Source organism: Mus pahari, chromosome 2, assembly GCF_900095145.1.
Source record: "Mus pahari chromosome 2, PAHARI_EIJ_v1.1, whole genome shotgun sequence".
NCBI classification, from domain to species: Eukaryota; Metazoa; Chordata; class Mammalia; order Rodentia; family Muridae; genus Mus; species Mus pahari.
In genome coordinates, this window is record NC_034591.1 from 163,830,150 (window position 1) to 163,846,808 (window position 16,659).

General features: G+C 38.5%; 1 protein-coding gene across 3 annotated transcripts in view; it reads left to right on the plus strand.

Annotated features, from left to right (window-relative positions):
- Window positions 1-16,659, plus strand: part of Bicd1 (BICD cargo adaptor 1) — a 137,141-nt gene that overhangs the window by 54,072 nt on the left and 66,410 nt on the right. For all 3 annotated transcript variants that reach the window (XM_021190400.2, XM_021190401.2, XM_029534853.1), the window contains exon 2: window positions 16,267-16,479. In XM_021190400.2, coding sequence (XP_021046059.1) covers window positions 16,267-16,479 — 213 coding nt within the window. The remainder of the gene's footprint in view (window positions 1-16,266; window positions 16,480-16,659) is intronic.

The window sequence follows — 16,659 nt, forward strand, 5'->3', positions numbered from 1 at the left end:
CCACCCACAAGGGGCCTTTCCCCCTTGATCACTAATTGAGAAAATACTTTACAGCTGGATCTCATGTAGGCATTTCCTCAACTAAAGCTCCTTTCTCTGTGTCAAGTTGACACAAAATTAGCCAGTATAGCTTCCTTATTTCCCAGTGTGTTAACTTTACTAAAATTGGGATGATAAAATACTTTTCATAGTGGTAATACTATTATTTAAAAGATTGTGGCAATTGTATATTGGGTGAGGTAATTAATATCTCTGGAATAGGATGGAGAGTATTTATTTTACTTTTGTTTTGGAGACACTCTCACCTAGGTTGCTTCTAACTCTTTCTGCCTCACCTTCCTGAGTGTTGAGGTAATAGGTATGTGCCTCAACTCCTGGTTCTAAGGAACATTTAAAGTGGAGGACTTCTTTTTACACTAGGTAAAGAAGCAGAGACGTACTTAATCACAGCCCAAGTCCAGATTTGATTCTCATTTGCTCATTCATGCCTTTTATGAAGTGGCAGAGCACATTAAGTATACAGACTTCTATCTGAAACTTCAGTGTTTGACTTTATTGCTCCCCCCCCCCCAAACTAAGTGAATTCCCTTACTAGACCTTGCAGTCACATACATAAGTCTTTTTCCTGATTCTGTTTTTCTGCCAGGCTCATGATTGATGTCTTCTTCTCTTAGGCCTCTAAGGAATCTCAGCTGCATGCAGCCTGCTATCTGTACAGGCACCAGGTATACAGCCTGCTTACAATTATGTCTTGTGACTTTTGGCTTTGTGTTTTTACTTTGTCAGATTTTTAAAAATGCTATTCCTTGGATGTTTTCATGTTTTCTACAGAGCATTTTCTAGGCAAGTTATTCTAGTTCTGGGATTCCAGCTTCCTGGAAGAGTCTGAAATAGAGCCTGCCCTTTTTCTTTAGGTAGTTTTTCATCATTCCAAGATTACCCATTTATAAACATTTTATCAATAACAAAAGCAAACATTGATAGTGAGTTCATAATATTTCAATTAATCTTAGAATAGTATAATTAGTAAGTTGCTTTACTTTCTCAGGTTACTCTTTTTCTTGACTTTTAAACTGTTGTGATTGGTATTTACACTCATGTTGGCATTGAAGTTTTCTTTATCAAGTTTGCTATAGCTTTAGAGGGGAGAGTAAAAATAAAGATACGTTCAAACCATGTTTCCTCAGAAGTTAGAACAAGTAGAACCAAAAATGAACCTGGGAATACTTTTATCATTTGAAGAAATGTACAAAAATACTAACAAAGTATTTATAGAAGGTTCTATTTAAATTTCTTTTTAGATTTATTTTATGTGTATGATGCTTTGCTTACATGTAAAACTGAGTGCCATGTGGGAGATTAAGGCAGACACATCAAAGACCTAAATAAGCTCTATGCCCCAGTATAGGGGAATGCTAGGGCCAGGAAGTGGGAGTGGGTGAGTTGGGGAGCAGGGGAAGAGAGGAAGATATAGGGGATTTTTGGAGAGGAAACTAGGGAAGGGGATAGCATTTGAAATGAAATGAAGAAAATATCTAATAAAAAAATAAAAATGTTACATAATTAAAAAATACTAAAGGTTATAGCAGAAAATAGTAAAATGTGGGTTAATCAGAAGCAAGAGTCTATTGATATGGAAGTATAGAATTCTATTGTGTTACTTAGATTTCAGGGTTTTGCATATTTATAGGTCTAGAAAAGTATTTGTAGCTAAATTATAAAGAGGAATGGTGAAATCCAAGATGTTCTATCGTCTTCTTCCTTCCATCCTTCTTCCCTCTCATATTCCTCCCTCCTTTGTTCCTGCTTATTTCTGCCATTGGTGGGGTGGATTTAGAAAAGCCTGTTTTTCCAAATCTAGTGTCCAAGAGATCAGAAACATCACTTTGAATATGGACTGGAACAAACACAGCAAAGTGTTAAGACACTAAAATTTTGTGGTTCATTGTTGTTGTGCTACCATATATGTCCTGACCTTGCTTTATTGTTATTTAGTTATTAGCATTTACTGGGGTGTTATTGAAAGACCCCCCGTTTCAGGGGATATCCTCGCTCCAGCCCCAATAACTCGAGAAAAGCATTCTTGATGCAATATGCATGAGGTTTAATCAGGAAAAATCAACATGTTGAGGACAAGCTCATAGGAGATCGACCCTGAGCTGTTTCAACTGAGGGCTTTATAAGGAAGGGGTGGGAGGAAGTTCACAAAGAAGGTTGAGTTTACAGCTTTTCTCTGGTGGAGCTGTATGGCTCATTTATAGCGTAGGGGTCACAAGCTATCTTTTGGTAAACATTCCTGGCTTTTAATACCAGAAAGCAGGCGCCTGGCGGGCCATCCAGCCGTTATCACTTTTTAGCTGTCAGGTAGAAGGACATAAGGCTTCCTGCACCAGTCTGAGTTTAAGATGAGCCAGTTCCAGAGGTAATTAGTAACTCAGGCTGAAGGAAAAAGAACAAAGAACTCCTTTTAGGTGTCTAAGAAACAAATTGAGTTGGGGTCTTACATTATATATTCAGTAGTTAAATGCCAAAATACAGAGCTAAACATTCCTGAAAGGAGAAGTTATATTTTTACTCTAAAACTATAAAAATGTGACTGAAGAATTAATTTTTAATTTTCTTTTAAAATTAATTGTAACTTAAATGGTCATGTGTGGCTAGTAGTTACTGCTTTGAACCACAGAATTTTAGGTAGTAAGTGACCAAGCCAGTTTAGTCAGTCAACAGGTTCTCCAGGGCAGGAGTGAGGATTAAAGAGAACAAAGACAATTAGACAACACTGAAGCATCACCACAGCCAGTTTTGAGGCTGAAGAGGGTTTATTTTTTTTTCCAGTCTGCCTTTGTACCACTTCAAATACATGCAAAATGATAAGTTCAGTTCTGGGTCAAGGAACAAGCAAAGCAATAAACAAAATCCAGTAAACAACTTTTTTTGTTTTTGTTTTTGTTTTTGTTTTTGGAGACAGGGTTTCTTTGTATAGCCCTGGCTCTCCTGGAACTCACTCTGTAGATCAGGCTGGCCTTGAACTCCGAAATCTGCCTGCCTCTGCCTCCCGAGTGCTGGGATTAAAGGTGTGCACCACCACGCCCAGCTCAGTAAGTAACTTTCTAAGGGCTTGTCAGGATGACCAAGACAAAAAGACTGTCACACATGTCTCAGCTGAGCCTGCTCTGAGCTTTGCCTCAACTCAAATGTAAATGTTCTTAATCTGAGTCCTGGCCCAAAGTCAGATTTCTGCCTTCAGTTTACTTCTTTTGTTCTGGCCCCATGTCAAATTCCCACCAAGTTTCTAGAAGCAGCTCCCCCAAAGCTCTCCACAAATAAGAAGCTTCCCCCTCCCCATGTGAAATATTATAAATCTTTGCTGTCAAAGACCAACTTTGACATCCAGGGTAAACTGAGGTGGGGCATATAGTCAGCAATTGACTGGGCCAGACCAGAATGCTCCCTGAGGGGCTAATGAAGAATTCCTTTGGTAGCCCACAAGAGGCTGGTGAAAACACTTCTTGGGGGCCATAAAAGGTCACTGAAAAAACTATTTGAGGGGGTTACAAAACGCTGGTTAAAAAAAGAAAGAGAAAAATGGGAGGAATTATTCATTCTCTCTCTCTCTCTCTCTCTCTCTCTCTCTCTCTCTCTCTCTCTCTCTGATGAAGCAAACTCTCTGGATGGACGAAGCAAACTTCAACAAGCTCCAGCTTCACACATACACATATGTATATTCATACAGGCATACAGACAGACAGACAGACTTTATATATATATGCACATACATTTTTTGGTAGATTGAGCAAATTCCAATGAGCTAGCTCTAACCACTTTACATATACATACATACATGAAATACATATGGGATACATATGGATGGAATAAATTCCAGTGAGTAGGCTCCAACAACCTTTTATTTCTCCCACAGTTTATATATCCCAGCAAAATCTTTCAAGCAGTATAGAATTACAATGTGATTACATTGTTTTTCTTCTAGTGAATGACTGTAAAAACAGTAAGCTTCCCAATACCTTTACATGAAAAACCATTATGTAATGCAGGTTAAAAAAATTATTCCCAAGAACCCATGTACATTTGTAACTAACTAAGCAACTTGTTATAGGTTAACAAAGTGTAAGCAAACAAGGCAATTATTATTATTATTATTACCATTACTATTATTAAGTTTTGGTTTTTCAAGACAGGGTTTCTCTGTGTAGCCTTGGCTGTCCTAGGACTCACTCTGTAGGCCAGGCTGGCCTCGAACTCAGAAATCTGCCTACCTCTGCCTCCCAAGTGCTGGGATTAAAGGCGTACACCACCACTGCCCAGCAACAAGGTAATTTTTTGAGCCAGTTTCTGCTACTGGCAGGCAGCAATCTGAGGTTACAAAGAAAGCATCTTAAAAAGTAATCTTATAAAAATCTTAAAAGAATCACATATCTAAACATTTCTATTTTAAGTCCTCAGAATAAACATCTACTCACCAGAATTTTTTTAAAGAAGATTTATTTATTTATTTTATGTGAGTATACTGTAGCTGTATAGATGGTTGTGAGTCACCATGTGGTTGCTGGGATTTGAACTCAGGACCTTTGAAAGAGCAGTTAGTGCTCTTACCCGGTGAGCAATTTCGCCAGCCCCAGAAATTTTTATTAAATCATATCAGGAAGCTGAGGGCAAAATCGATACAAGAAATTAATCATTACCTAAATTGACAATCCAGGCTCAGTAAAATTTATATCAGTCAATGTTAGTTAGACTGCCATTGTTCTTGTTCCCTGACCTCAAAAAATACTTAGCTCAACTATTAAGAGTATGCCTTTCTGAACTTCAAATGGCTCCCTATGATTTTCTCTATCAGAGCCACTAGCAAAAGCATACTAACCTAACTTCACTAACAATTTTTTTTTTTTTTTGTAAATCCTAAGGGTGATGGTCATTACTAACAATCTGTATCTGTAAGCTCTTTCCAAGGATAGTAATTGAATCATTAATCTGCTCTAGCAGCAATGCCTGAGACAGATCAAGCATTATTACAGTGAGTACCAAGGATACTGCCCAGTGAGGGGCTGGAAGCCCGCTTAGAGTTTTCATACAATTCTTAGATTAGGAGGGATGTGAAGGCAACAAGCAGAGCAGAACTCCACAACAGCATGAAGTCCTCAGGACGTGGAGTCCTCAGGGCAATACTTCTCTGAGGGGCACCCATTCTGATTGTGCTAACCGGTAGGCCACATTCCATGAGTTCTAAAGCCATTTGTTCTTCCTCCTGAATGGCTCTCCACACTTGCACAATGTCAGAAGTCTAAAAACAAAATCTATTATTGAGATTTATTTTTCTATATTTAGAACCATTACAAAGCTGGAGCTAAGTGTATAAAATATTGAATTAGGAAACAAAACTACCTGAGGTATTGTATCTACTCTCTTACTGATAATACATTTGAGCAGATTATGAACTGTATGTGTCTTAGTCTATTCTAAAGCAAACCTGTAGGTTAGGTAACTTACACTCTTTACAACTCTGTGGTTGAAAATTCTATTTCAATCAGACTTTTCCTCCTTAACTATCTTGTAATCACACACGCAATGTGAGGTATCAGACCGTATTTATTAGTGTCAACATAATCTAATTCTTTATCCCAAGAAGTACTTGCCTAGGAAGATAAGACAGTAAGTCAATAAATAATTCCAATACTTACTTTAGGAAACTCTTACAAATCAATTTATCAGGAAAAACAGTTTGGTCTTTTAGGCAAACAACTTTCATATTAGAACAATGGGTTATTCACTTGGGCAAACAGTTTGATAAGTATGTGGAAGAATAATAATTATGAATTGTGTTAAAGGTGAATCTGCTTGTGTGTGTGTGTGTGTGTGTGTGTGTGTGTGTGTGTGTGTGTGAGACAGGACTTAATGCAGTCCAGTTTGACCTCAAATTTACCATGTTACAGAGGATGGCCTATTGATCCTTCTTTATCTACCTCCTAAGTTCTAGAGTTATTGGCATGTACCAACATATTTGGCTTATAAGTGAAGTTTTATAGTAGTAAATATTTTAGATTAAAAAAGAACAAAAGAACATTTAGGTTCTTTAGCAGACATGTTAAATACAAAGAGGGGGTACAGAGCTAAACAAAGAATTTTCAACTGAGGAATATTGAATGGCCAAGAAGCATCTAAAGAAATGTTCAACATCCTTAGTCATCAGGGAAATGCAAATCAAAACAACCCTGAGATTCCACCTTACCAGTCAGAATGGCTAAGATCAAAAAGTTAGGTGACAGCAGATGCTGGTGAGGATGTAGAGAAAGATGAACACTCCTCCATTTTTGGTGGGATTGCAAGCTGGTACAACCACTCTGGAAATCAGTCTGGAAGTTCCTCAGAAAATTGGACATAGTATTACCTGAGGACCCAGCTATGCCAGTCCTGGGCATATACCCAAAAGATTCTCTAACATATAACAAGAACATGTGCTCCACTATGTTCATAGCAGCCTTACTTATAATAGCCAGAAGGTGGAAAGAACCCAGATGTCCTTTAATGGATACAGAAAATGTACATTTAACAATGAATTCATGAAATGCTTAGGCAAATGGATGGAACTAGAAAATATCATCCTGAGTGAGGTAACCCAATCAAAAAAGAACACACATGGTATATGCACTCACTGATAAGTGGATATTAGCCCAAGATACAATTTACAGACCACATGAAGCTCAAGAAGAAAGACCAAAGTGTGGGTGTATATGGGATGAATCCTCAGGTGGGAAAGTCTCTGGATGGCCTTTCCTTCAGTCTCTGCTCTATACTTTGTCTCCATATTTGCTCCCATGAGTATTTTGTTCCCCCCCTTTTTTTTTTGCTTGTATCTGATTTTAATTATGATTTTTTTGTGTGTGCACATTTTTTTAAATTATTTTCTTTATTTACATTTCAAATGAAACACCGTCCCATTCCCTGGGACGGGCTGTGACTTGGCATGAAACCCATTTGCATCTGCGCACATTGGTTGTTTACCCGAAATACACGGGCGGTGGCCAGTGGTAGCATCTTGTAATGGCGTTATGTGGCTTCCCACAACTCCCCCTTTTTTTGTTTGATTAATCCTAATCCATTGATNCATGTATGAATTTCATCAATCCACAGAAATCAAGATGGAATAAAGATAGACCTCCTTAGGACACCTTATCGCGTCCAATGAGATTAAGACTCAGCGATGTGCAAAGGCTGTCCTGAGTAGCCAAGCCTCACTCATCCCAGTGCAATGGGTAATCAAAAACCTGTGGGGTATAAGAGTTGAGGACTCAAATGCCTTAACCATATGTGCAAGGGCTGATTAAAGTAGCCGAGCCTCACTCATCCCAGTGCAATGGGTAATCAAAAACCTGTGGGGTGCAAGAGCTGAGGACTCAAATGCCTTAACCATACCTCAGAGGAGGCCCCCTGTTCAATGGCCATTAGTGCTTAGGGTATAACCACCTTGTCACATTTTTGTTGAGATCTGAATTTGCAGACCAACCAGAGCACGAACACCAATCCACAGCACATAGCCGTGCCAAAAAGAACCACTCCCACCCACTCTTTAAAGTAGGAAAAGGCAGAGGTAATAGGTTCCACTCGGGTTTCCCCAGAAGACCATCCCTCCCCAACCCTTGAGGAAGCTGAAGGTCCTCTGGATCATCTTCAACCACTGCTGAGCGATGGCAATCTCCACACGGATGTTCCTGTTTCATGGGACAAATTAGTTGCACGAGAAAAATTCTGAAACTGCACAGAGGTTAGCATTATGATTTGAATATATGGAAGGCAGTATTTCAGCTGAGTTAACAAGGGAGTTGAGCCAGCTGCTTTGATTTAAGTGGTAATGAGGGAAGCTGGCCCGAACATGGATCTGGGTCTCCACCTTCAGACGACCCATCCGAACTTCCCTCCTCACTCTCCCATTCTCCAGCCTCTCCTCTCCTCTGTTGGCTTCTTGCCCGTACCCTTCTGCCTCTGCTGCATGAGTCCTTATACCGTGGACATAATTTTGGACGTCTCACGGGGAGCTGCAGTAGCTGGCCTTGGGTGATTAGGAAAACAATCTCTTTTAAAATGCTCAGCCTGGCCACAGGAAAACCTTTTTAACTTTCCACTTTCGTCCACCAGGCAAAATTTAATTAAATTCAAAATTACTAACAGTTGCACCAACACCTCTCTTATTTTCATTTTTTAAGCAATCTCCTCCTGCTCTCTTCACTTTTAATTTTGTCCCTGTGCTGGGAACCTAACTTTGAACCTTAACCTCGCTTAACTTTGTCTCTGTACCAAGAACCTTCTTTGTCCCTCTACCGGGCACTATATGTCTCCTAACTGAGAACCTTTTAAATTCGTTTTTCGTTTATGGTGCCCTTCCTTTTTCTGATGGGTCTCTGTTTCTGACATGCTATCCTGGTGCTCCTGCAACAGTCTCTGTCCCTCTTTAACCAAGTCCTCACACTTAACCAGGATTGGAAGAGCGGCAGCAACTATCAGAGGGTCTACCCCAAAGGAAAACATACCTCTCGGAGACTTACCTTTCCCTGTAGTGCAGTTCTGAATCCTCCCTAGATCAGGGGGTCTTCGCTTGTGCCTGTAGATGTTCGGGTTCCCAGGTTTCGGCACCACTTGTCGGCGACCCTCCCGCCAGCAGGAATGATGCCACACAACAGGATTCTTCTGCACACATTTATTGCGGGAGTTTGATTGCGAAGGTGAAAGACCCCCGAGCCCTAGAACTAGCGCTGCTTTTATAGGCCTAGGACTGGCGTGGCCATGTCTGATTGGTTCTGCTTTCAGTCCTTAATTTACATTCCCTGGGACGGGCTGTGACTTGGCATGAAACTCATTTGCACCTGTGCACATTGGTTGTTTCCCTGAAATACACGGGCGGTGGCCAGTGGTAGCCAGCGCCATCTTGTAATGGCGTTATGTGGCTTCCCACAGGGAGGCATAAATGGGAGGAGAGGTCCTTGGTTCTATGAAGGCTTGATGGATGCCCCACAGTATAGGGGAATTGATGGGGGAGAGGTGGGAGTGAGTGGCTGGGTGGGTGGAGGAACACCCTCATAGAAACAGGGGGAGGGGAATGGGGGATGGGATAGGGGGGTTCTGGGAGGGGAAAATCAGGAAAGGAGATAGCATTTGAAATATAAATAAAGAAAATACCATATATATATTTAAGGTTAAAGATTATATTGCATAGGAAATAGAATTAGCCGGGCAGTGGTGGCACACACTTTTAATCCCAGCACTTGGGAGGCAGAAGCAGGCAGATTTCTGAGTTCGAGGCCAGCCTGGTCTACAGAGTAAGTTCCAGGACAGCCAGGGCTATACAGAGGAACCCTGTCTCAAAAAAAAGAAAGAAAGAAAGAAAGAAAGAAAGAAAGAAAGAAAGAAAGAAAGAAAGAAAGAGAGAAAGAAAGAGAGAAAGAAAGAAAGAAAGAACAAAGGAATTTAGGCTCTTTACCAGACACGTTAAATACAAAGAGAGGAAGACAAATTTATAGCAGTAAATATTTAGATTAAGACCATTTATCTCAAAAGTTTCCATAGGCTTCAAAAAAATTCTTACAGAGTTGGGTGTAATGGCACATACTTTTAATCCCAGCACTGGGAGGCAGAGGTAGGTAGATCTGTGTTTCAAAAACCAAAACCAACCTATCCCCTCAACTCCCTATCAAAATCTAATCGAGCCAATCCAAAACCTAAAGAAATTCTTATGGGGGGGGGGGGAGATGATAGGATGCTTATAAAGCATTCTTGGCTTAAAAAAAAAAAAAAAAAAAAAAAAAGAGTTCCAAAATGCTGTCAAACATAATGAGGAACCTGCGTAACTACCATACAGTTCAAGTAAGCCATGAATGGCTCATTGATAAGAAACAGCAGCAGTTGTTCAGTTTGATGGATTGCCAGAACATTCTAGTGCTGGATATTCTTTCTTGTAAGTTTGCTCTGCATGTACATACACACTTTTTTTTTGGATAGATGATTGACTGATACCTCTATACCTACTTACTTCATTATTTCATGGTCCCCTTTGAGTCCTTTAAACTGTAAAAGGACTTTTTTTATGGTCCCTAACTTCCATGGAGCCTGATTACTACTTATTCCTTCTTTCTCCAAGCCCTTCGTAAACTTGTCACTCTCAGCTAGAAGCATTTTCCTCCTTCTCTTTCTTCCTCTTTCCACCTCTTCCTCCTTCCTCATCTGCAGTTTATTGTCAGTTATAAACCAATATCAAAATTGCCTTGAGTCTGAGCCCTGGTGTCACCAATTAATTGCCCATGATTTTTTCTTCTTCAGAATTTCAGGCCCAGTTTTTAACTTTCACATCCATTGCTTATTTAGATCTTTATTGATATTCTCTTTCTTTCTGTTAAAAATGTATGCTCTGAACCTTAATACCATACTTCTATGTAGGACAGAGAGATAAAGATGTATGAATATGTGAGGTCAGTGGAGGTGAATTGTAGAGCATAAAAATATGTGTTAGAAAAGAATAAGAACAATATTTTTAAGAGTTCTTGTAAATTTCTGGCAAGAAGCTATCCCAGAGTTCAGCTTCAGCAGCTCAGGGATTCCAAGGAGGAAATGTAGAGTCCACTACAAGAAGACACAGAGACATGTTATGGATCTAGGAAGCTCTAATTTTCTCTGATTTTATTTTTTCTTTTATCCCTAATATACTACTCAGAACAAAAATCTTTATGCAGAAAAAAAAATCACCTCATAGTCACAAGACATATATTAAAAATAATTTCCTCAGAAACCCACATGTGCTTAAACAAGCCCCTCCATTTTTTCCCATAATTACATCTTTACCCCAAAGCAATAATTCTTTCATTATCGATTGACAAAGTTAATGCAAGCCAAGTTTATTTCAGCCAGTTTTCTTGTACTGGATGGCAGCAGTTTGCAGTAACTGTGTGCAGATTTTTGTTTTTGTTTTATTTTACAAAGCTTTGCTCAGCTAGCCTAATTAACCATCTACTTTCTTTTTTTCTACTCATATTAGGGTAATTTTTTTCCTCTTACAACTCTGTTTTCTTGAGGTGCATAACAAAAACCTGTAATTACATTTGTAAGCTACATAACCAGAAGACACAGACCTAACCATAGTTACAGGAACTTGATTGCTTTCTTTGATCACTGGCCTATCTCCCACAGGCAAGACTTGTGGGCTTACAATGCCTGAAATTTCCTTGTTCTTATTTTCTATTCTCAGTAAGTCTTGCATGCCCCTGGGGAAAGGTATTTTCTAGGCTTACTGCTATCTTCTATATATCCTTCATTAGAAGCTGTAACCATCTGTCTTTAAACTATTCCCAGAGTTCAACTGAATCATCATTCAGTCTAAACATTACCCTGGAGAGATCATCACTTTTATTATTATATACTACAGTAAATTGAACAGAGGAGAATGGGGATCTTCCATGAAATAATCACACCATGCTAAATACAAGGAGAACATGATAGCACCAAGCATGATGAGGCCTAGCAGCAAGCGCCATTCTAGGCAATCATTTCTCCTACCCCTCCTGGCTTTGCCTCTGTAAGGTACACTCACCACAGCTCTGCTAACAGGTGAGCCATACTGCACAAGCTCCATCAGTGACTGTGGATCCTCCAGCATGCCCATTACCATAGCTACTGATAATAATTAGAAGTTCAAAGAATATGTAAGATATAACATCATTTGCAGTTAGGATTAGGTCATATATTTTATATATATATATATATATATATATATATATATATATATATATATATATATATGCTTTTAAAACTGGATGTTGGTTTGGCACTGAATGCTCTTCCAGAGGACTCAGGTTTAATTCCCAGCACCCACTGAGTGGCTTACAACCATCTGTAACTCTATTTTCAGAGGGACCAGAGACCCTCTTCTGGCTTCTGTGGGCACTAGACCTATAAGTGATGCACAGGTGTATATGCAGACAAAATGCCCATATACATAAAATAATAAAATAAAAAATTAAACATGACTCTGTAAGATATCTAGAGAATTTCCTTCTAGTTATAATACTATAAAAATATGTGTATTTCACTTTTATTTCTAGATAGATGTATTTTGCTAAGCAAGCAGGGTTTTTTTTTTTTTTTTGATTTCTTGTTACACATATGTTTTTTCCATGTGTTGATTATTGAAGTTTATGTATTTGGATGGCATGAGTAGTAATAAGAGTCTGGGTTCTAATATAATGGAAAGAAACTAATATATAGCCTCAGAAATACACCAGCCATATAATTATGGGATTATAGCCATCTATATTTTATTCTCAAGATTTCTTGATGCATAACACTGCCAGAAAAGATAAGAACTGGAAATTTCAAGAGGGATTAAGGAAAGAAAGCTTTGAATATCTGTCAGATGCACTTTACTAGGTTAGATTACAGATTCTACTATGAGACCCATAGTTGGGCAACAATGAATGTTTAGGACTAAGCAAGTGATTTCAGGCAAAGATTTGGAAATCTTGAGTTTATCTGTTTTCAAGGTAGAAGATGACACAAGTGGGAGCTTTTTGGTATTACCCACATATTCTTTAATTACTTTACAAGTATAAAATAAATACATAAATATATAAAATCTAAAAACAAATATAAAAATACTATTTTATAAATAAAAATATAAAAGTTGTAAATATTTTATAATTATAAATTATAAATGTAAATATACATTACTCTCAGAAAGAAAAATTCTAAGATTTGTAGTCATATTTTTTCTTTAATAGTACATATATTTAAAAATATATGTGTATATTACAGAAAGAAAATACTTCTATGTTCATTAAATTCAACATTAGAACGAGTTTACTCTTGTATAAATGTTGTCATCTGTAGATTGCTACTTGTATGTCTTAAAAAAGACTTTCAGTTAGATTCTGAAAATTCAAAATATTAAAGAACTTAATGAATAGATATAGTTATGTCAGATTCCTGTTCCTCAGTGGAACTCTCCTAACTTCAGTACCAGTGCGATATCATGGGGTATCCTTGCAGCGGGCACACGCCATTATGATTTATGGCTGACTTGGAAAGGAGTGTCATTAAAGAGTTTGAGAGAAATTGATGGTTTATACAGAAAATAATTAGAATCCGTGTTTTATGTCATCAGCAGAAATAAATTTCAGGTAGATTAGAAGACTTAAACATTAGGTTATAGCAGTGAAAGATGCAATATTGTAAGCAAAAGGAATAGATTTTGTAAATTTGTAATACAAAAGCAAATTGCAACAGAATACATAAAGAAGGTTTCCAACATGTAAATTTAAAAATAATATACAATATTTTTTAACGTGTATACACATGTGATGAAGAATAAATAAATGTGACATTGGATTGTGTTAATTTGGGCAGAAGCTGGGAGTACAGTGAGTGAGATAGGAGCAATAAAATGTGGACAGACTTTTAGGGCTAACAAAGTCTGCTGTGGTTGCTGGGATTTGAACTCAGGACCTTCAGAAGAACAGTCAGTGCTCTTAACTGCTGAGTCATCTCTCCTGCCCTGTTTTTTTTTTTAAGTTATAAACATTTGTTTATTTTTTAGTTTGTCATAAGTTTTCTTTTTATGTATATTTAGCATATAATGAAGTTCTGAAATATCTCAGATAGTTAAAAAGGGAATTAGTTGAACAAGTCAAAGGTACCCTTTACAAACTATCAAGGAGAGGAAAAAAAACTGCTTGTGTCTTGAGAGATGGTTCAACTGTTAAAAGTGCTTCATGCTCTTTCAGAGGATTTGAGTTAGATTCCCAGCATCCATACTGGGTAGCCCACAGCTTCCTGTAATTCCAGCTTCAGGATATTTTATGTCCTTTTCCAGACTCTGAAGGCACCCGCACTCACATATGCACAGACAACTGTCTAATAGACACAATTAAAAATAAAGCTTAATCTTAAAAACAAACAAACCAACAAACAAAAAAACCAAGCTTTTCCAGATTCAGAAAGATAAATGGTACATATTTACATGTGGAACTTATATTTCAAATTTGTGTGTGTCTGTGTGTATGTGTGTGTGTGAGGGAGAGAGACAGAGAGAGAGACACACACACACACTCACACACACACACAGAGACAGAGAGAGACACACACAGAAAGAGAGAGAGAGAGAGAGAGAGAGAGAGAGAGAGAGAGAGAGAGAGAGAGAACTAGATGTGATCATGAAAGGGAAGGAAAAGGATCTTAAGGGGGTAGGAAATAGAGAAGATAGTGGAATCCATATGACATATGAATAGTAGGAGTGAGTGAAGGAAGAGTAAGAGAGCTCAGGAGAGGGAAGTGGGGAAAAGGAACAAATGAGAACAAAGAAAATGATACACGTATAAAATGCACAGTGAAACCCGATTACTTTGTATGGTAACCTAAAAATTAATAGCAAAAATGAGAAAATTAGGCCTTAAGTTGACATATTTAATCAAGAAGCTATTGGGTATTGTATTGGGATAAAAAATTTCAGGAGTGCTAAATTAACTTAGAGGCTATTTAAGAAGTATTGAAGCCGGGCGTGGTGGCACACGCCTTTAATCCCAGCACTCGGGAGGCATAGGCAGGCGGATTTCTGAGTTCGAGGCCAGCCTGGTCTACAAAGTGAGTTCCAGGACAGCCAGGGCTAGACAGAGAAACCCTGTCTCGGAGAAAAAAAAAAAAAAAAAAGAAGTATTGAAAGTATGGTCCATACTATCGGTGGCTATTATGGGCAGGGCAGCTTCTTTTGTAGTGTTATAGATGAGTGCAGAATCACAATTGAGAATTAAAGACATTAAAGGCTTCAGTGGCAATGCCCCACCCCCACCCCAGGGGGAAAAAAAAGAAAGAAACTGTTCAGACAGGAAGCTATTGAAGAGAATTCTTTAAAATTGTGATTAAAATGCTTAAGTGTAGCTCTTCACAGTTGATGGCTTCTGGCAGGGGTGTTGTAGGGAAGGACTTATTTTAAGGGCTGGCCACTGGGAGTTCGACATGAGTCATGGTCATGAGTATATGGGTAACACAAATTGAATTTGGTTTGTTTGTTTGTTTGTTTGTTTGGGAGATCGAGCACAAGGATGGGAGGGTGTCAAAGGGTAAGCACACTACAATCCACAGACACAGAGAAGCTAAGTAACAAGGGGGAGGGGTCTAGTGGGGAACACACTAATCTCCTTAAAAATTGGGGAAAGAGAATAGATTTTATGTGTGCAGTGGTGGTGGGGACTGGAACAGGAGGATCAGGTGAGCAGGAGGAAGGAATGCATGGAGAGACAGCTAGAATTGAGGGGTGGCATGGTAACCCAGTACAGTGGAAGCTTTCTAAAATTTATGGAAGCAACCCTAAAGAAACCTCCTAGGAAGAACAACAATATCAACCAACCAGACCTCCCCAGAGCTCCCACTGACTAAGCCACCAACCAAGGAGTACAAATGGCTTGTCAGGCATAAATGGGAGGAGAGGTCCTTGGTCTTCTGAAGGCTCAATGGATGCCCCAGTATAGGGGAATTGATGGCTGGGAGGTGGGAGTAGGTGGGTGGGTGGAGGAACACCCTCATAGAAGCAGGGGGAGGAGGATGGGGGATAGGACAAGGGGTTTCCGGGAGGGGGGGGACCGGGAAAGGGGATAACATTTGAAATGTAAATAAAGAAAACATCCAATTTAAAAAAAAAAAAAAAAAAAGAAACATCCAAAGAAACGGAGGATACTGAGTCCCAGTGGGTTTTTTTTTCTTTTAAGTGTATCACCCATAATTGGTCTAGCATTATTGCCAATGTACTAAAGAATTGATGCAATCATTATTTTCTTTCTTGGAAAATTATCTGTGGATATTTTCTAGGAAGAAAACAATAACATAAAATTTGATGAGCTACAGGATGTATTTAAACAATGTAGCATAAAGAACCTAAGGATGCTTCTAAGTTTTCTTTGACTCATACAATTTTGTAAGATATTTAAATTTTTTCTTTACCTTATAATTGCATTTGAAGAGGCTGGAGGTATAGCTTATAACATGTACTTAGTCTAAATGAGAGCCAGGGTTCAATCCTCTCAGACTCAGTATGAGTTATTAGAAGCATTAGACATGATAGACGGTTACACATTTGTGTATGTATAATCATTTATTATTTTTTAATCTAACAGTTTTTCAGAGTAGCTTTTCTTATGCAAAAAAACAAATAAAACATTTGTCTAAGTCTGTTCAATAATCTTGAGGTGTCTCTCATTGTGCATTCTTTTTCCAAATTTGCAGGCATTTGGGCAGTCCTTCTCTATCCACCGTAAAGTAGCTGAGGATGGAGAGACTCGGGAGGAAACACTTCTTCAGGAGTCTGCATCCAAGGAAGCTTACTATCTAAACAAGATCTTGGAGATGCAGAATGAGCTGAAACAGAGTCGGGCTGTGGTTACAAATGTCCAGGCAGAAAATGAGAGGCTCTCGGCCGTTGTACAGGAACTGAAAGAGGTAAACAAGCCAATTCCCTTTAAGATTCGTCTTTCAGGATCCAATTGTCTTTAGAAGTCCCCTTACAGAGACATGTGTTTCACCAACACTAGATGTTTTTAATCCAGTTCGGTTAACAATCAAATTAACCAATAGTGCCAAACTATAGACCAACTCTTTTTTTTTTTTTTTTTTTTTTTT